General features: G+C 51.7%; 2 protein-coding genes across 2 annotated transcripts; both read left to right on the top strand.

Moving 5' to 3' along the window:
- Window positions 1-1,953: 1,953 nt before the first annotated feature.
- Window positions 1,954-13,316, top strand: LOC119100216 (ralA-binding protein 1; the record flags this gene model as incomplete). Its single annotated transcript, XM_037223326.1, has 7 exons — window positions 1,954-2,019; window positions 7,841-7,930; window positions 9,649-9,769; window positions 10,559-11,010; window positions 11,676-11,804; window positions 12,602-12,746; window positions 13,262-13,316. Coding segments are annotated over exons 2-7 (969 nt in total), but the record flags the coding sequence as incomplete, so codon positions are not given.
- A 1,293-nt stretch (window positions 13,317-14,609) lies between these two features.
- LOC119100215 (ralA-binding protein 1) lies at window positions 14,610-21,124 on the top strand. The gene is made up of 6 exons (XM_037223325.1): window positions 14,610-14,626; window positions 14,816-14,993; window positions 17,887-18,367; window positions 18,711-18,936; window positions 19,265-19,382; window positions 20,721-21,124. Exons 1-6 carry the CDS (start codon window positions 14,610-14,612, stop codon window positions 20,838-20,840), a joined length of 1,140 nt encoding a protein of 379 aa, XP_037079220.1. The 3' UTR covers window positions 20,841-21,124.

The raw sequence follows: 21,124 nt of genomic DNA, 5'->3' as shown, positions 1-21,124 counted from the left end.
GTCTCAGGGGACACCCAAAAGGCTGAACCCAGCAACTGTTCTTAACCTGAACCTGGAGCCACTGCCATCCAAGAATCCACAAAAGCTTTATGACAGATATATTAACCAGGTCAGTTCCATTTTTCTAAAGTCAATAGTAAAGTTCTACATTTTCCCCAAATTGGAGGCAGCCATCCCTTTCCCTAGTCTGCATACATTAGGCCAAAAATAGGCTTGACCTTATAAACCACGAAAAAATACTTCATGCCTTCACCAGCAGGCAAACATCAATCAGGGGTGGCACCTGTGATCTTGAGATGGAGAGAGGATTTCTATGAAGGGCTCCTCCACAACATGGGGCCTATCACACCTGATATCCAAGTGAATAAATGTAACCAATAAAGAAATCCCAATAGGACTCTGATCATCTTTCAAAGGACCTCACCTTTTTAAATAGAGCTTCTGTTCCAGAAAAAGGACCTCCTGATGCATAGAGAGGCCTCATTATCCAAAAGAGTATGATCATGATTTACGAAGGGCCTCCAACTCTAGCAAGTAAAGCACAAGTGTAATCTAAGCATTAAGTTTTGGGCACTTGGGGGCATTGTCACCACCAATTTCAGAGCATCATACACAAGTGTTGTAGCCTTATGATGTTGTTAATGTAAATGCAGCTAAAAATTATCCAAGGACATGTTTTAAGGCAAAAACAATTGAAGGTCTAGTGCACTTGGGTATGATCTGAGTTTGACCTATGCAAGCTAGAGGTTCAAGTGCACTGATGTTGTGCAGGCAGGATAATTTGTTGCAGAATGACTTGCAATTATCTTAACAACATAATTCCCTGAAACACTGGCTATCTTTGGGCAGACAGCAGTTGCCATCATGCACACAACTCTAAATGCCAGGATTTGTGGAGTGCACAGAATGAAATAGCTACTGCAATGTCACTACAACACAAACACTTAATATTGCTTTCACATCTAAACTTTCACATTTTAACTTGGTGTAAGCAACAGGCACTGATATTCTGAACAAGTGGTATGGGGCAGCTGGCACCCTGCCAGTGGATAATTCCCCTAGTCCAACAACAAACCCCCACCTTTGCAGGTCACTGCTGTTATATAATATTTTGCAGCTAATCACCACCATATCTTCACTAGGTGGACATCCCAGCGATTTCAAGCAGCTAGCAGAACAAAACAATTCGGGAGTCATTTCTGATGGATCAGTCGATAACAGGAATGCCTTCCAAACAAATCCAAGTAACACATGCAAACTTACCATTTTTCCTTCCGCGCTTTTGAGGAAGTTCTTGTCTCTTGCCTGACTACACTCTTGCCTCTCTAAAGCTCAATTGCAAATTAAGTGGACAGCCCTCCAACAGCGGCAGTTTTTTTTCGACAACTAACGCCGGTTACATGCCGCTGAACAACCCAGGCCATGAACACACTGGTTTCTATATTAAATCTTCACATTGCACCGAACTTGGACACCGTCGCAAACGCGCATTATTCGACTTCATCCACTTTATTATTTGTAATCTTAAATAAAACTTTTTTCACTAAAGACAAAACGTTATTTCATAAGCACGATATGGAAAAGAGGAAAATAAGCAGGAAAAACGATCCTTTTTTGCATGTAGCAATTTATTTAACAGCTTTTTTCGCAGAAAGGTCTAAGGTCATGCTGATCGCTCACCATTCTCTCATCGATTCATCAATCTTCTGCATTGACATTATTCTATATCTATTTTGCATGAAATTCGGAGAAGCTCATTCATAAAAAGTCAGGCGCTTACCCTTAATTTGTGTCTGTACTCAATGCAATGAGGCCCAAGCCGAGTAAACCTGACCAGGTGATTTAGCACAGTAGTTTAACCTTTTTAGTTCGATTGTATGTAGTTTAGTGAATCCAGATTTATGACTGTAGTTAAGCGTCGTAGTATTTCCAGCGGAGTGTGCTGGCGGCAGAACGAGACCCCGGGCCAAACGGTGTTGGGATGATGGTTCTTTGATTACAGATTGTCATAAAGCCCAGGTGATTTTAAAGCTTCATCAGAATCTTGGCCTCTCTAATGCATGGCCTTCCTGATTTGGCGATTCGGTCACAGTTTTGTGATTCCTCATAAAACAAGATAGGTTCTGTGGTCATGCGAACTGTAATATGCCTACCCGTGTGTAAGACGGCAAAAATTAGCGTTAATCTGAACATGTACAGTGTAACAGTGAAATCGCGGCAACAAGTGCAACGCACTTATGTTTCCAAACTGTGCTCAGAGTTAAGCATACAGTATTCACTAATTTGAGTGCTTTGAGAGCTAATGTGTGAGAGAATTGTGATTTGCTAGTGCAGTTGCAAGCAAACATTCTCTGAAACCTAATTTTTGAAAGCAAAAGTAAAAATGATGTCACTGATAGCACTATTCGGTTTTCTTCAAGTACTTCACCCTTTTTTAGAAGAAGACAAATCTCCACCGCGAGCGTTTTACGCGCAGTGCGGCACGGGCTCAACCAGCTCGCGTTAGCAGGATTGCCCGACTTTGAAATCATACAATCCAAACGACATCTTTAGCACCAAAAGTAATGAGCAGGCAATTAACACCATTCACTACGTCGTTTCGACCACTGCTACTCACAATGCTCGCATGATTGCCTATCATCTTCAAGAAATAACCATCTGATAATATAATAATTTCGGCCACAAACAGGTCATATGATTTTTAACACGCAGACAGCCGACGATTTATAGCATGTACTAAAAGGGCAACATAAGCACCAAATTACGTACCTTCGAGCAATCAAGAAAATTATCCCAGTTCTTCACATTCGTGTCTCGAGTTGATGTTTCCAAACAGACAGCACAGAGAAAAACCCAACAATGTCGGCGGAAATGAAGCATTTCCGGCATTCTTAAAAAACGGACCAAGCCACGGGAACCAAACACCGAAGCCAAGCCAACGTTTTCGGTGCGGTACATTGGACGTCTATTAGCGCAGTGCATCTCATACACGAGTCCGGATAATGTGATTCACACTTATTAGGACCAAACACATCGTGACGACATTGTCGCTTAAACTACAACACTTGGGTTCAATTAATATGACTACTCCGTTGCCGTGACATGCTGCAATCATGTGCAGAGGGACTGTCGTAGTACCCTCTTAAAGTAGTGCACCTCCTGTACAATTCCAACGAGCAAGGCTTGAAATCGCTCTGACATCTAGAGACATACTCTGCCGAGATCATATGCCAACAGCCACCCTAAGGAAACGGATCAAGCCTCGGGAAACGAAGACTGAAGCAAGGCCAGCGCTTTCGGTACGGTACATATACGTCTGTTAGCGTAGTGCACCTCACACACGAGTCCGGATAATGCAATTCACACCTTTAGAACTGAACACGTCGTGCTGACAATGTCGATGGAACTGCAAGACTTCGGTCCGATGAATAAGACTCATGCATTGCCGTGAGATGCTGCAATCATGTCGTGCAGAGGGACTGTCGTAGCACCCTCTTAAAGTAGTGCACCTCTTGCACAATTCCAACGAGCAAGGCTTGAAATCGCTCTGACATCAAGAGACATACTCTGCCGAGATATTATGCCAACAGCCACCCTACGGAAACGGATCACGCCCCGGGAAATGAGGACTGAAGCAAGGCCAGCGTTTTTGGTACGGTACATATACGTCTATTAGCGTAGTGCACCTTATACACGAGTCTGGATCATGCGATTCACACTTATTAGGACCAAACACATCTTGCTGACGATGTCGGTGGATATGGCAGACCACGGTCCGATGAATAAGACTCATGCATTGCCGTCAGATGTTGCCATCATTGGCGGACGGACTGCAGTAGCACCCTCTTCAAGTAGTACACCTCTTGTATAATTCCAATTGGCGAGACCTAAAAACCACTCTGACATCCAAAGACGTTCTCTGCCGAGATAATATGCCAACAGCCACGCTAAGCAAACGGACCAAGCCCCGGGAAACGAAGACTGAAGCAAGGCCAGCGTTTTCGGCACGGTACATATACGTCTGTTAGCGTAGTGCACTTCACGCGAGTCCGGATCATGCGATTCACACTTATTAGGACTAAACACATCTTGCTGACGATGTCGGTGGATATGAAAGACTTTGGTCCGATGAATAAGACTCATGCATTATCGTCAGATTTTGCCGTCATTGGCGGACGGACCGCAGTAGCACACTCTTCAAGTAGTACACCCTCTCGTATAATTCCAATTGGCGAGACCTAGAAACCGCTCTGACATCCAAAGACGTACTCTACCGAGATAATATGCCAACAGCCACCCTAAGGAAAACGGACCAAGCCCAGGGAAACGAAGGCTGAAGCAAGGCCAGCGTTTTTTGGTATGGTACATATACGTCTGTTGGCGTAGTGCACCTCACACACGAGTCCGGACAATGCGATTCACACTTATTAGAACTAAACACTTGCTGACAATGTCGATGGAAATGCAAGACGTCGGTCCGATGAATAAGACTCATGCATTGCCGTGAGATGCCGCCATCATGTCGTGCAGAGGGACTGTCGTAGCACCCTCTTAAAGTAGTGCACCTCTTGTACAATTCCAGTGAGCAAGGCCCGAAATCGCTCTGACATCCAGAGACATACTCTGCCGAGATGATATGCCAACAGCCACCCTAAGAAAACGGACCAAGCCCCGGGAAACGAAGACTGAAGCAAGGCCCAGCGTTTTCGGTACGGTACATATACGTCTGTTAGCGTAGTGCACCTCATACACGAGTCCGGATCATGCGATTCACACTTATTAGGACCAAACACATCTTGCTGATGATGTCGGTGGATATGCAAGACTTCGGTCCGATGAATAAGACTCATGCATTGCCGTCAGACGTTGCCATCATTGGCGGACGGACTGCAGTAGCACCCTCTTCAAGTAGTACACCTCTTGTATAATTCCAATTGGCGAGACCTAGAAACCACTCTGACATCCAAGACGTACTCTGCGAGATAATATGCCAACAGCCACGCTAAGCAAACGGACCAAGCCCCGGGAAACGAAGACTGAAGCAGGGCCAGCGTTTTCGGTACGGTGCATATACGTCTGTTAGCGTAGTGCACCTCACACACGAGCCCGGATCATGCGATTCACACTTATTAGGACTAAACACATCTTGCTGACGATGGTATAAGGTACGCTGCGCTTATAAATATATATGTACCGTACCGAAAACGTTGGCCTCGCTTCGGCCTTCGGTTTCCGGGGCTTGGTCCGTTCTCTTAGAATTGCTGTTGACACGTTATTTCGGCACAGTGTGTCTTTGGATGACGAAGCCGTTCTTAGGTCTCGCCAACGAATTATGCAAGAGGCGCACTACTTTAAGAAGGTGCTACTACAGTCTGTCCGCACATGATGGTGACATCCCACGACAGTGCATGAGTCTTATTCATTGAATCAAACCATTGCAGCTCAGCCGACATTGTCGGCACAATGTGTTTATTCTACTTAGTGTGAATCGCGTTGTAAGGGCTCTTGTTTCAGGTGCACCGCACGACTAAACGTATATGTACCGTACCTAAACCGTTGCCTTTGTTTCGGTCCTCGGTTCCCGGGGCTTGGCTTTGTTCCTCAGGGTTCGTGTCGGGATGTTATCTCGGCGGGGTGTGTCTTTGCCTTTCAGAGTGGTTTTTAGGTCTCGCCAATCGGAATTATACAAGAGGTGTACTACTTTAAGAGGGTGCTACTACAGCCTGTCCGCACATGATGGCAGCATCTCACGGCAATGCATCAGTCTTATTCATCGGACCGAAGTCTCGCAGTTCCACCGTCATTGTCAGCACGATGTGTTTAATTTCCATAAGTGTGAATCGCCTGATCCGGACTCGTGCATGAGGTGCACTGCGCTAATAGACGCATATGTGCCGTACCGAAAACGCTGGCCTAGCTTCAGTCTTCGGTTCCAAGGCTTGGTCCGAATCCTTAGGATTTTTATTGGCATATTATCTCGGTAGAGAATGTCTTTGGATGCCAGAGCGGTTTTTAGGTCCCACCAATTGGAATTATACCAGAGGTGTACTACTTGAAGAGGGTGCTACTGCAGTCCGTCCGCCAATGATGGCAACATCTGACGGCAATGCATGAGTCTTATTCATCGGACCGTGGTCTGGCATATCCACCGACATCGTCAGCAAGATGTGTTTGGTCCTAGTAAGTGTGAATCGCATGATCCGAACTCGTCTGTAAGGTGCACTGCGCTAATAGACGTATATGTACCGTACCGAAACGCTGGGCCTTGCTTCAGTCTTCTTTCCCGGGGCTTGATCCGTTTCCTTAGGGTGGCTGTTGGCATAATATCTCGGCAGAGTATGTCTCTGGATGTCAGAGCGATTTCAAGCCTTGCTCGTTGGAATTGTGCAAGAGGTGCACTACTTTAAGAGGGTGCTACGACAGTCCCTCTGCACGACATGATGGCGGCATCTCACGGCAATGCATGAGTCTTATTCATAGGACCGAAGTCTTGCAGTTCCATCGACATTGTCAGCACGACGTGTTCAGTTCTAAGGGTGTGAATCGCATTATCCGGACTCGTGTGTGAGGTGCACTACGCTAACAGACGTATATGTACCGTACCGAAAACGATGGCCTTGCTTCAGTCTTCGTTTCCCGAGGCTTGATCCGTTTCCTTAGGGTGGCTGTTGGCATATGATCTCGGCAGAGTATGTCTCTGGATGTCAGAGAGATTTCAAGCCTTGCTCGTTGGAATTGTACAAGAGGTGCACTACTTTAAGAGGGTACTACGACAGTCCCTCTGCACGACATGATGGCAGCATGTCACGGCAAACGAAGTAGTCATATTAATTGAATCCAAGTGTTGTAGTTTAAGCGACAATGTCGTCACGATGTGTTTGGTCCTAATAAGTGTGAATCACATTATCCGGACTCGTGTATGAGATGCACTGCGCTAATAGACGTCAATGTACCGCACCGAAAACGTTGGCTTGGCTTCGGTGTTTGGTTCCCGTGGCTTGGTCCGTTTTTTAAGACTGCTGGAAATGCTTCAGTTCCGCCGACATTGTTGGGTTTTTCTCTGTGCTGTCTGTTTGGAAATATCAATTCGAGACACGAATGTGAAGAACTGGGATACTTTTCTTAATTGCTCGAATGTACGTAATTTGGTGCTTATGTTGCCCTTTTAGTACATGCTATAAATCGTCGGCTGTCTGCGTATTAAAAATTATATGACCTGTTTGTGGCCGAAATTATTGTATTATCAGATGGTTATTTCTTGAAGATGATAGGCAATCATGCGAGCATTTTGAGTAGCAGTGGTCGAAACGACGTAGTGTATAATGTTAATTGCCTGCTCTTTATTTTTGGTGCTAAAGATGTCGTTTGGATTGTATGATTTCAAAATTGGGCAATCCTGCTAACGCGAGCTGGTTGAGCCCGTGCCGCACTGCGCGTAAAACGCCCGCGGTGGAGATTTGTCTTCTTCTAAAAAAGGTGAAGTACTTGAAGAATACCCTATTTTACTTAGCGTAAGTTGTATGTATGTAAGCAGGGGGCTTGGAGAGTGGATAATATCCTGTAGGTATCTGGTGTAGGAATGTACTTCTTGCTTATTTATCTATGTGCTTGACTGGTTCTATGAGAGTGCAGTTGAGGATGGAGGAGGGTGGGATGGATGCAGTTTGTTTCAGGTCCAAGATTTTGTGCAGTGCCATGGGATAAGTTTTAAATCTTAGATTTTCAGTGGAATACTCCATCCTGTCAGTGGTGCTACCCCCATCATTGTATCTTACTTTTCTGCACTGACCATACTGACACCTCTTCATTTGTACTGACCTACTGATGCCTCTTCATTTAGCACACAGAGAATTGCAAGTTGCAATGGATTTTGGAAGCCCAGAAAGTGTCAAAGATTTCCCTGGTCTTTATGGACATGAAAGAGAACCTGGTAAGTGCTGTTTGGTGTGGAAATGGTGCAAGTTGGTGTTCATCACTGTTTCTATCAGGGATTTTTTCTCCCATAGAAGGTTTGTGTAGGAATGTGATGCCGTAGAGTGAATCCATGAAATGCTACGCTAAAAACAAAAGCTGTTGGTATAAAACAGCTTAATAGGTATATATTAGCAGGTAAAGCACTTGTTGATGTAAATAATAAGTCCACTCATTCAGTTTTTGCAGTCCACAGTGCATAAATAAAGTTTAGAAAAGCATTAGCATCCATTTAACATGGTGCAAGAGTGCTTAACATTGTAAAGCTAACCTGCCATCTATTGGTAATTTTCATAATTTCAAGCATGAAACATAAGAAACTAAGGAAGGGAGCACTGAGCTCAGGCCACATGTTTCCACAAGAAGGAATTGAATCTGTTTGGAGGGCTGTACCTCCCCCATGCTCCACCCCTAATGCTCCCCCAATGCTGACTTGGTATCTCCACAAGCACATTGGCCTCAGTGTTTCCAACACTGAGCAAAGACCCAGGTGGAATCTCTAGGCTACCTGTCTTCCAAATATGTGATGTTTTTATTCTGATGTGGTAACAAATATGTGATGTTTGGCTGCCCTGCTGTAACAGTTGGGACACACCTGTTCAATCATGCCAGTCAAAATCTCATGGAACATGAGCCTGCTGATGTATTGATCAAACCTATCATTATCGGTAGCTGAAATGATCTGGTTTGATCAGCTTAGTTCATGCCATCAGATACATGATGGCAAACAGCAACTCAGATATCTGGCATTGTCTTCTTGTTTTACACGACACAAGGTGTCTTATCAGCCCCAAGCATTCCATCTCAGAATGCACTGCACAGTAATTTTGTCAGAGATCATTTCATCTGTGCTTTGCTTTTAACTTCTGCAGGCTTGTTTCAAACAGTCTAAGATTCTGTGGAACCCACAACCACTGGCATTCAGATGACCCGAGCTTCCACTGCTTGTGGTACTTTGTCACCTGCGATCAGTGTTGTGTTTTTTGGGGGGGAGGAAGTTTGAAATAAGCTGGTGATATATCAGGAGCTAATAGTCAGATCAGACACATCCATACTGCACTCAATAGCCCAGGTCAACTTCACTTCAGAATTGGTGCATTGACAATGACTTCATGAATGGTGACAACATGTTGCGCACAGTGTTAATGCCACACAAATCTTTGAGAATGAATTCAGGCTTGTCTTGCATCTGTCATATTGATTGTTGAAATTTATAGCTTGAAGCAGAATAAAGAGCTTGTTTTTGCAGTTCACAATCATGCTGAGGGTAGCAATGGCCATGTTGTGGACAATGTGGTAACACGGTTATGCCTAGTCAAGTTCAGGCCACCTGACTGGACATAATTAGCCTGCTCCTCTGGTGCACATTGTGCTGAAACACGTCGGTTTGAAAATGTTCCAGTTGCTGTGCCTTAGTTATTGTGAATTGGTGAGAGAAATAAGTTTAGTTTGTTATCTGTGGTTCACATCACATGGCATTTGACGGCGATCTAGTGTGATCTGGAGTAGTGTACCCGGATTCCTGAACCAATTGGCGAATGACATTTAGCCGAATGCTGTTACGCCGAGAATGAAAAACACGAATGTGTTTTGCTGTTACGTGAAAAAGCGGACAGCTAACCGACAAAATGTGTATTGATGGCATGGCATGGGTCTCATGGACCTTGAATGTTACAGATAGTGATTCGGAGAGCCATGGGAGTAAGCAGCTGATTAGCAAGCGCAAAGACAAGAAGGAAAAGGATATTGGCTATGCCGCTCTGGGTGACAGCTCGGGAGATGAAGAAGAGGATGGAAAGTAAGACTATGCAGATCAGTTGACATCATTTTGACAACAGTAGGGCTGAAGTGATTTTCTCACTTAATAAAGGCTCTGATTTACTGTTTTGGACAACAGCCCACAAAAAGTGTAGGGCGAAAAGCAGAGTGATGTTCATTGGTTTATATTGTTTTATTGGCAGAATGGTTGGGGTAGCTCTCTGGTTTTGAAGCATTAGCTCAGTGTAAAACATGTGTGAGGGCGGCATGGCCGTGGTGAACAATGTTTAAATGCCTGTTACTGTTTGTGTGGTGCTGGTAACTGAAGTGGCTTGTGATGTTATGATGTGAGGTATTATTTCGAAGTGTACCATCTGTTATTGTAGTTTGCTAGCGTAAATGAAGTGCTAAAATTTGCTGTGACAAATTTGTAGAACATACATGTGTGCAACCTTCACTTGTCGTGAACACCAGTAAGGTCTCGAGGATTCGATCGCTAAACGATCTCGAGGATCTTACGCTGCGGGCATGCCCGATTGAGGATTTCATCAATGAAATATTTCGAGGAACTTATCCTGTGGACATGCTCGATTGTTGTGCATTGGAGACGCACTGGCTCGTCTGCAGGCAGTAGCGTATTTTCTCATGAGTCGAGCTGTTGCCATGGCTGCCCCTCGTTGATGCATGTCAGCTCCCCAAAAAGAAGTAGCCTTATCCTGCAGCATTGGGGGGGGGGGGGGGGGGGGGGGGGGGGGGGGGGGGGGGGGGGGGGGGGGGGGAAGCGTCGAACCGTTTATTCCGAGGAATGCGACACGTAATTGTGTTTCAGGAGCCCTCTGAGAGGAAAGTTGGGAAACCCTTTTAAGTTCTCGAAGAAAGAGAAGCGTGAAAAAGAAAAGAAAGAGCAGCACAGGGAGAAGGAACAAAAAGTAAAGGAAGCGAAAGAAAAGGAGCACAAACTGAAAGATTCTAAAGAAAAACAAAAGGAGGATAAAACAAAAGAAAAAGCAAGAGAGGAAAAGGCGAAAGATAAAACGAAGGAAGAGAAGCTGAAAGAGAAGGAAAAGCAAAAAGAGGAAAAGAACAGAGAAAAGGAGAAAACCAAAGAGAAGGGAAAGGAAAAAGGAAAGGATGAGAAGACCAAAGAAAAGTATAAAGACTCTAAGGAGAAGTTGAAAGACACGAAAGAACTTAAGGATTCTTCAAAAGACTCACATGAAGAACGGAAAAAGAAGAAGAAAGATCAGAGCAAGGGAAAAGAAAGAAAAAAGTCAGATCCTGGTAAGTGAGATCACACCCAAGCCGACATAGATCTTATCCATCGGCCCTCATACCCAGTGCCTTTCCGTTTAAGGCAGGCTTGTATGACAAAATGTCCCGAAAAAGTATCTAATGCTACGACTCATGTCCGCCTGGTTAGCTCAGTTCAGGAGCTCAGTTGGGTAGAAGGCTTGCCTTCCGATTCACCCAGCCGTGACGGGATGGATTTGAGTCGCTTTAGGCACTCGCTATTTGCTCCTCCCGGGATGGTCTGCGGGCAGAAGTAGCGTACATGCCAAACGTCAGGTGACGTCAGATGGGAGGACTAACTGTACCGATCATTGTAGCACGGTAAACTTTCGCCCGCAAATTTTGCCGTTTACTCGAAATTTCGTGATTGGGTGGCAGAGTCACGGGGTCACTCAAGCAGTGCTTGGCGTGGGCGCTGGTCCTAGAAATACATCGAACCAAAAACCCAATCGACCTTAATGTTAAACACTTCCGACAGTTGAGACGTCACTTTGCATTTAACGGTTGCACTTATCGCTATGTTTGTGCACCTGCGGCCGCCCCCCTCCCCCCCCCCCCCCCCGCCCCGTGGGATCTGGTGTCACCTTTCCCCGGCGCTGGCTGAGAGGGAAGTCCGTCTGGTCTCGGTGTGACGTGCCCCGGTGGCCCGTCCCCAGTGGTGGCCGTGGAGGAGGAGCCGGTGTTCGGTGTACCGCTGGCGCTGGCGGTGGAGCGCAGCAAGTGTCACGATGGCGTACAGCTGCCGGCCATCGTCCGAGAGTGTATCGACTTCATCGAACAGAACGGTAACGGCCAGCCGGGCCCAGTGATACTCACCAGCTCCCGTGGGTGCGGAGAGGCCCCGAGTGACAGGACAATGGAGTGGTGGCGTGAGCACACACGTTATGTCCTTGGAGAGCAAAGTGGAGGCCAGCTGGGACTGCATAACGTCTCGTCCAGTTGTAAATGTTTGAGTAATTGTCACAACAGGCCGTTAATTTTATTAAAGCACGGTCTCTTGTCAGATTTCCAGATTCTCAACCTTCTTGAGCCACAGTGGCGCCTTCAAACCACGTTTTCGCGCCGATCCACGCCTATTTAAGCGCGCATCGGCTGCCTTATTTAAGCGACATTGCTGCATGGCAGTGCGTGTTCGGACGGCCGTGCTGCCACCTGTGTGCGGTGTTCCTGTCGTGGTGGGGACGCGCCCTCCCACCGATGTGCGGTGTTGCGGTCGTGGTGGGACGTGCCCTCCCACCGATGTGCGATGTTACGGTCGTGGTGGGACGTGCCCTCCCACCGGTGTACGGTATTACGATCGTGGTGGGACGTGCCCCCCCCCCCCCCCCCACCGATGTGCTGTGTTACGGTCGTGGTAGGACGTGCCCTCCCACCGGTGTGCGGTGTTACGGTCGTGGTGGGACGTGCCCTCCCACCGATGTGCGATGTTACGGTCGTGGTGGGACGTGCCCTACCATCGGTGTGCGGTGTTACGGTCGTGGTGGGGAGTGGCCGCCCACCGGTGTGCGGTGTTCCGGTCGTGGTGGGACGTGCCCTCCCACCGGTGTGCGGTGTTACGGTCGTGGTGGGACGTGCCCGCCAGGCCTGAACTGCGAGGGCATCTACCGTCTGTCCGGGGTCAAGTCCAAGGTACAGCAGCTGAAGCGCGGCTACAACTGCCGCGACGCCGTCTGCCTGTACGACCACGAGCCACACACGGTGGCCAGCCTGCTCAAGCTCTTCCTCAGGTACGCCCGCTCACATGTTCGCTGCCGCTGGTGACGGTGCATCAGCTGTAGCGCTGAAGGTGCTGAGGATCGGAGGACGCGCCCGATTAGTGTTGCGTTTGGCCTGTGGAGGCACCACTTGGGTGAATTGTAGTGTTGTGGAGGCCTGGCCAACGCCTTGGTAACGTGTAGGTTTGCTGCTGATACCCGGCCTCTGTGTTTGGCGTTAGAAAAGATCCTTGCTTTACATCTGTGCTGCTGCTGCTGCGGACCTCATGCCACTCACTTGAGCTGACCTGACCTGACCTGACCTGAGAGGGTCTGAGTGAACCGGTAGTGTTGTGATTAAACGCACGTCTCAGAAACAGGTGGTACGGGGTTTGATGACTCGCGGTACCCGCCCTTCCCGACAGGGTGCGAGTCAACTTGTCGCCATAAACATCAGCAGCTGAGTGCGCCGTAAAGCCGCTATGACGTTACGTGACGACCCGACCTGATGTCTGACCTGACGTGTGACCTGACGCCTGACCTGACAGGGAGCTGCCGGAGCCGGTGCTGACCGCGGAGCTGCTGCCGCTGTTCGACAACCGCCGCCGGCCAGAAGGACCCGGAGCGCCGAGTCAAACAGCTGAGCGTCCTGCTGGACCGGCTGCCAGCTCCCAACCGGCTGCTCGTCCAGTACATGTTCAAACACATGGAGCATATCATCAAGCGGGTGAGCTGTGACGCGGAGCCGGCGCATGGCACGTGTGTTCCTTGTTCCGTGCTGCATGAAACATAGAGTGTGGAACAACATCCGACTTGGAACACTTTGGGGGGGGGGGGGGGGCAGTTGGCCTGGAAAGTTGATGTGGAATGCTATCGATGTGCCATGTGACCTGGGACAGCCACCGGCTTGCCTGGAGTACGTGACACTGAAGAGCTGACTTGAAACTCCAGATGTGGAGCACGTGTCCAGATGGCCTGACCCGGACCTGGAAGACAAGTCCGGATTTCCTGACCTGAAACACCCAATCTGACCGCCAGACCTGGAACGTTAGATATCGAACGCCTGACGAGGAGCCCTTGACCGAGACAACAGGTGCTGACGACACCCAGCCTGAAGCGTGCATGGGCCTGACTTGCTTGTCGGCAACTCTTCCGAACTGGTGCCGACTAACCCGCCTCGACCGGTCGAACCTGCGTCTCTTGTCTTAGCGTTTTACCAATGTATTTCAAATGGGATCTCTTCCTCAATTCACTTGTAGCTTTGTTCGTTTTGGCTCTTCGACGCTTCTGCGATCATTTTCTGCGTGCTCACGTGTGGGACCTGCAGAGCGCTCGGCCTGACATGGACTGTCGGCCTGCTCCACCGCTGGGGGTTGAAGCTTGTGACAGTGGCCGGCGCGTGGCTCGCCCGGGGGGCCTGTCGGCGGGCGTGGTGTGATCGGCAGGTCGCTGGCGCTGTGGCATGGCGGTACCCAGCTGTCGTCCGCTGGTAATCGGTGGCTCCTCTTACCAATGTTGATGACGTTATCGTTTGTTTCAGGAAAAAATCAACAAGATGAACGTACAGAACGTCTCCTTGGTGCTCTCCCCGACTATGCAGATATCGCACAGGGTGTTAAACGCGTTCTTCCTGTACGGGAAGATCCTGTTCAGCGGTGTGTCGATAAAAAAGGTGAGGTGGATGTTCCCGTTATAATGAGGCAGTGGCTTTGCTGACATACTCCGTCACGGCCCTCAGCTGCCTGCCTATATCACCAAGTCTATCGTCGATAAATTGTGTGACATTCCAGCACGCTGTAAAAGGATTCCTTGGTGATGTGGTCGCTGGCAACAACTATATTAAGCGTAAATGTAAAGCTATTCAAGCTATGCCCTAGTGGCACGCTTGTCAATGCAATGGAGCGAGTGCACAGGTAACTATCCTGTGCTGCGTGGTGTTTGACGGTTGATAAGACGCAAAGGTCGCTGGGAGGACCTTGCCTCTGATCTGCCCTGCCGGGTGGTGACCTCTGCCCAGTCCTGCTGGGTCGTGACCTCTGTCCTGTCCCGGGCCGTGACCCCGGTCTTGCCGACCCCGGTGACCGCGCCCCGCCGCCGACCAGGTACGTGCCACCGATCGCTGACGGCGAGCTACCCGACTCCGCCGACGCCATCCGAGAGGAGATCGAGAAGCAGGAGTCGCTGCTGGCCCAGCTGCACCGCGAACTCAAGGCCGGCAGCATCAGCCAGCGCCGCGAGGAGCAGCTCTGGGAGGCGCAGCGTATACTGACGCAGCTCAAGGTACGCGGCGTACTGACGCAGCTCAAGGTACGTGGCATACTGACGCAGCTCAAGGTACGCGGCATACTGGCGTAACTCAAGGTGCGCGCCATATTTACGCAGCTCAAGGTACGTGACGTACTGACGCAGCTCAGGGTGCAGGCATACTGACGCAGCTCAAGGTACGCGGCATACTGACGCAGCCCAAGGTGCAGGGATACTGACGCAGCTCAAGGTACGGGGCATACTGACGTAGCTCAAGGTACGCGTCATACTGGCGTAACTCAAGGTACGCGGCATACTGGCGCAGCCCGAGGTAGGCAGGCTGCTAACGCAGTTTGGGATACGCAGGATATGCACACCGAAGCGACACAAGGAACGCTTGCGAAGGCGACCCGAGTTGCGCGGCCTACGGACGCAGTCCCATTCGTGCGCAAATAACCTGTGCTGTTGACGCGTACTTAAAATCAAACGGCCACCTACTTCTGCTTCAATCCAAGTCAATTACTACTGCCTCAGAACGTATTTAGCCGGCTAACGCACTCGAAGGTTCGCCAGCTGGTGCGGCTGAAATGTTTACGTGTATCAAGGTATACCGTATACACACGCAGCTCAAGGTTTACGGTTAAGGTATGGGCGCAGGTCAAGTTACACGGTATAGGTACGGGCGCAGCTTAAGGTACACGGTATAGGTACGGGCGCAGCTCGAGGCACACGGTATAGGTACGGGCGCAGCTCGAGGCACACGGTATAGGTGCGGGTGCAGCTCAAGGTACACGGTATAGGTGCGGGCGCAGCTCGAGGCACATGGTATAGGTGCGGGCGCAGCTCGAGGCACACGGTATAGGTGCGGGCGCAGCTCGAGGCACATGGTATAGGTGCGGGCGCAGCTCAAGGTACACGGTATAGGTACGGGCGCAGCTCAAGGTACATGGTATAGGTACGGGCGCAGCTCAAGGTACACGGTATAGGTGCGGGCGCAGCTCAAGGTACACGGTATAGGTGCGGGCGCAGCTCAAGGTACACGGTATAGGTACGGGCGCAGCTCAAGGTACACGGTATAGGTGCGGGCGCAGCTCAAGGTACGCGGTATAGGTACGGGCGCAGCTCAAGGTACACGGTATAGGTACGGGCGCAGCTCAAGGTACATGGTATAGGTACGGGCGCAGCTCAAGGTACACGGTATAGGTGCGGGCGCAGCTCAAGGTACACGGTATAGGTGCGGGCGCAGCTCAAGGTACACGGTATAGGTACGGGCGCAGCTCAAGGTACACGGTATAGGTGCGGGCGCAGCTCAAGGTACACGGTATAGGTACGGGCGCAGCTCAAGGTACACGGTATAGGTACGGGCGCAGCTCAAGGTACACGGTATAGGCACGGGCGCAGCTCAAGGTACACGGTATTGGTACGGGCGCAGCTCGAGGCACACGGTATAGGTACGGGCGCAGCTCGGGGCACACGGTGTAGGTACGGGCGCAGCTCAAGGTACACGGTATAGGTACGGGCGCAGCTCGAGGCACATGGTATAGGTGCGGGCGCAGCTCAAGGTACACGGTATAGGTACGGGCGCAGCTCAAGGTACACGGTATAGGTACGGGCGCAGCTCAAGGTACACGGTATAGGTACAGGCGCAGCTCGAGGCACACTGCATTCAGAAGCAGCCGAAGGCACGCGACAAGCTGACGTGACTCAGGGCGCGCCGCAAATAGTCGCCAGCGCCGCATGGCGTGTCTGAAGGCACGCGGCGAACTGACGCGGATTAAGGTGCGCGGCATGCTGGCAGAGCTTAAGGTACAGGTACACTACGCAGCCCGATGCGTGCATATTGACGTGGCCCGGGCTGCGCAGCATACCTGCTCGGCTCAAGCTACGGGGCGTACTGGCCTGGCTTTAGTATACGGCTTTCTGATGCGGTGCAGGAAGGAGCGTACAACGGAGATGGTTCAAAGCGTGCGGCATGCTGATGGGATCGATGTCTGATAATGATACAGTTCAGGGTACGCTTACGGACGCCGTGTTCCCGGCACGTGTGCTGACGCAGCTCCAGGAAAGCCCTCCACTCGATGCAGCACTCATCATTACGGATGCAATCAAGGTCATGATGTATCCTGGTGGACGCGTCGGACGTAGGTACGAAATTCAAAGCATACGTACCGATCGTCACCTAGATTACGCTTGTCTGGGTCCATGGTGCGCGAAATGGGGACGATGGGTTGTTCGGTCATGTCCGCTGTCTCATTGCGCGCTTTGGCGATCATGGAGTATGTTATAAGCCGCATACCGCATACTGCGGGCTGCTGCGTCGCCAAAATTATCCACTTTGCTGATAGACAGTGTGTTTCAAAACTGACTGGCTGACTGACAGGAGCGTACCTAGGATTTCACAATGGGTGGGAGGTCCAACGTATTTTTTTTTTTACTGAACACTAAGTGTAGCGTGTCGCAGTCGGTCGAAATTTCTTGGTTGGCGTAAAATGGCAACGTACGCTCTCCATGTTCTTATTTTTGCGTGTCTGCCGGATATCTTAGCGTATGAACGTTTGGTAGCGTGCATGTAAATACATGCCATGACTGTCGAGCCCGGCTGTTGTGCTGAACGTGCTTCTTACCCATCAGCTGGATCGGATTTACAGGGTGATGAATACGACACGCTATGATATAGATTACATATCAGACTTTCAAAGCCTTCATCAGACCAAAATTTCGTCAAAATACCGGTTGCTTTGCTGATGGTGCTCTGGTGACTCCCAGTTCAACATCTCATGTCTGGTGGAGATATTGTGCGTGGACATAGAGGTGTCGCATATAAACGAGGTCCCCGGTCGCTCTCGCACACTCGTCTCCACGCTTGCTTCATATCCGGCGTCGGGCAGATCTATGTCGGTAAGCAGCGCTCGTCCACCCGCCCCGGCAGAGGCGGCAGCGGTTCGTGGCCAAGCGACACGAGTCGGAGGCGTCCGGCCGGCGCGGCGACGACGAGCCGCCGCCGGCGCCGCCGCTGGAGCCGACGGCGGCCGACGGCGCCGCCGCGCACCGGCTGCAGCGCACCGTGCACATCATCAACGAGGATAACGTCACCGTCATCCAGATCGGCGAGAAGGCGGCGCCCGAGCGGGGCACGGGGGCGGCGGCCGAGCCGAGAACGGAGCTGGCGACGGAGCCGGAGCCGGAGGCGGTGACCAAGCCGAGGTCCGAGTCGGAGTCGGAGCTGGAGCCGGAGCCGGAGCCGGAGCCGCGGCCGGCGTCGCTCGCTGAGGAGCAGGCGCCGCGCTCGTCGCTGCCGCCGCCCGGTGACGAAGGCCAGGCAAGCTTCAGTGACCTGCACCGGCGGGTGGCGGCCGACCTGGCGCAGCCGGTCGAGACGCCGGCGGCCGCGGAGAAGAAGAGGGCTGACGGTGAGCGGACGGCGGCTGCAGAAGTGCGCGGTTCGTGGGAAAGGCCGGGCTTGAGCATCTGTGTTATGGCTAGCGTAGGTCGGCACAGTGTATAAATCTTTCGTGCAAAGCCAAGCCACCGAGACGCATGGCTGCAGATGCACATTTTAGCCATTAATTCAAGCCATCGCTCCGTCCGCTGAAAGTCGTATTGATGTCCGAATTGTTGGCCGATAGACTACAACATGACAGCCTTCGATGGGGCTGCAACATGGTGATCTCCGGTTGACAGCCACTAGGCGGCCTCCAGCGGCGCACGCATCGTGCCGTGAGAGACTCCAATGACGGCTATCTGCTCCGACAGAGTGGCCCACGCCCGACGTCTTCGCGGCGGCGCCGGCCGGCGCGGAGCCGGACGCCACGCGGGCCGAGACGGCCGCGCTGCTGCGCGAGGCGATCCTGCTGAAGCTGGAGGAGGACGAGCTGCAGTCGACGAGCCGGGAGCTGCGCAGCCGGCTGGCGGCAGAGCGCGGCGAGATCGGGCGGCTGCGCGACACCATCCAGGAGATGGAGACCCTCTACAAGTACAGGTGGGCGGGAGGCGCAGGCTGACGTTGACGTTGACGTTGACTTTGACGAGATGCGGGTTGATGTCGTTCAGTGTTGGCAGATGTAGGCAAACCCCCTCAGGAGACATCGCAGGATGGTCGGAAATGTTGGCAGATGTAGGCAAACTCCCTCAGGAGACATCGCAGGACGGTCGGAAATATGCAGCAGAAGTGCTGACTGGGGTTGACGATGGTGTGGAGTTCGTAAAGGCATGTTTGTGGTACCGAATGCTGGGTGGACGGAGTGACCGGGTGTGCCAGGAACGCCTGTTGGCTCGCAGTCACGTCGGCACCGTGCGTTCTGTTTCAGAACGTACTCTGTGGACAGCAGCGACGACCCATCTGGCGAGGACAGCGACGACAGCGACACAGAGGAGGACCTGGTGAAGCAGCTGCTGGAGATCGCCCGGCACAACCAGCAGTTGGAGGTCGGTCCGCGCCTTGGGATCTGTGGAACCGCTTACGGGTACCTTTTGTCACCGAACGTCACGTGTGTTCGCTCCGGATGTGAATGCGCTTGCGTGCGCCGTGGTTCTCGGCGTTACGCTTTTAGGACGCGACCGGTAGCAGACACCTCAGGTCGCTACAGTTTCAGGATGCCAGCGCTAGCGGATGCCTCAGGTCGCTACAGTTTCGGAATGCCACCGTTAGCGGATACCTCAGGTCGCTACAGTTTCAGGATGCCAGCGCTAGCGGATACCTCAGGTCGCTACAGTTTTAGGATGCCAGCGCTAGCGGATACCTCAGGTCGCTACAGTTTCAGGATGCCAGCGCTAGCGGATGCCTCAGGTCGCTACAGTTTCAGGATGCCAGCGCTAGCGGATACCTCAGGTCGCTACAGTTTCAGGATGCCAGCGCTAGCGGATACCTCAGGTCGCTACGGTTTCAGGATGCCAGCGCTAGCGGATACCTCAGGTCGCTACGGTTTCAGGATGCCAGCGCTAGCGGATACCTCAGGTCGCTACGGTTTCAGGATGCCAGCGCTAGCGGATACCTCAGGTCGCTACGGTTTCAGGATGCCAGCGCTAGCGGATACCTCAGGTCGCTACGGTTTCAGGATGCCAGCGCTAGCGGATACCTCAGGTCGCCACGCTTTCAGGATGCCAGCGCTAGCGGATACCTCAGGTCGCCACGGTTTCAGGATGCCAGCGCTAGCGGATACCTCAGGTCGCTACGGTTTCAGGATGCCAGCGCTAGCGGGTGCCTCACGTCGTCGTTGCGGTGTTGGGACGCGACCGGCAGCGGGCGCCCCAGGTCGTCACGGTTTTAGAACGCGACCGGCAGCGGGCGCCCCAGGTCGTCGCGGTTTTAGAACGCGACCGGCAGCGGGCGCCCCAGGTCGTCGCGGTTTTAGAACGCGACCGGTAGCGGGCGCCCCAGGTCGTCGCGGTTTTAGAACGCGACCGGCAGCGGGTGCCCCAGGTCGTCGCGTGTCTTTGAATAGATCTCACAAAAATAAAAAGGTTTTCGAACGAAACCGGCAGCGTCCGCATGTGAAAAACTTCTGGAAATTCCGGAAATTCCTTAGCTTTTTCCAGGTTTGCAGATCTTCTCCATCCTGGCACGAACGCTACTAGCTGATCTGTTTTTTTATTTATTATCACAGATGGCTAAGGTCTGGCGGGCTTAAGGCTCTTTCAAGAAACTAAAAGTTTGTTGATTTGCTCTGACTAGGTTAGCTTAGCATGTGGTATAGGTGCTGATTATTAACACTGTGTGCCAGCCGCGGCGCCGTGCAGTCGCGTTCAGTCGTGTCCTGTTCGCAGGCTAAGAACGCCCAGCTGGTGCGCGCCATCCACGAGGAACGGCGCTGTTGCCAGAAGCGGCGCGCCCAGATCAGGTACCTGGAGCTGCAGGCTACCGTCGGCGGCCGCGGCCCGGACTGACCCCAGGTTACGGCTGGGGTCGGCCCGGACTGACCCCAGCTCACGGCTGGGGTCGGCCCGGCCTGATCCCAGGTCACGGCTGGAGTCGGCCCAGACGGACCCCTGATCACGGCTGGAGTCGCCCCGGCCTGACCCGGCAGCGGGTCAGGTGTCCTCGACCGGGGCAGACCGGCCCGCCGGGGCAGAGTGCCGCGAGCGCATGGGCAGAGTGCCGCGAGCGTCTGGGTAAAGTGCCGCGAGTGCCGGGGCGGAGTGCCGCGTCTCGGCTGCCGCCGCCAGTCCGG

This window comes from Pollicipes pollicipes, unplaced genomic scaffold (genome assembly GCF_011947565.3).
Source record: "Pollicipes pollicipes isolate AB1234 unplaced genomic scaffold, Ppol_2.1 Scaffold_4881;HRSCAF=5763_pilon_pilon_pilon, whole genome shotgun sequence".
Lineage (NCBI taxonomy): Eukaryota > Metazoa > Arthropoda > Thecostraca > Pollicipedomorpha > Pollicipedidae > Pollicipes > Pollicipes pollicipes.
Note: the sequence above shows the minus strand (reverse complement) of the source record. Positions and strands in the feature narration are given on the sequence as shown.

Excerpts from the sequence above, each read along its gene's own strand:
- LOC119100215 (XM_037223325.1), top strand. Across the intron at positions 14,994-17,886 it reads GTATACTGACGCAGCTCAAG|AGGCGGCAGCGGTTCGTGGC; the intron begins GTACGCGGCGTA and ends CCGCCCCGGCAG. Across the intron at positions 18,368-18,710 it reads GGAGAAGAAGAGGGCTGACG|AGTGGCCCACGCCCGACGTC; the intron begins GTGAGCGGACGG and ends CTGCTCCGACAG.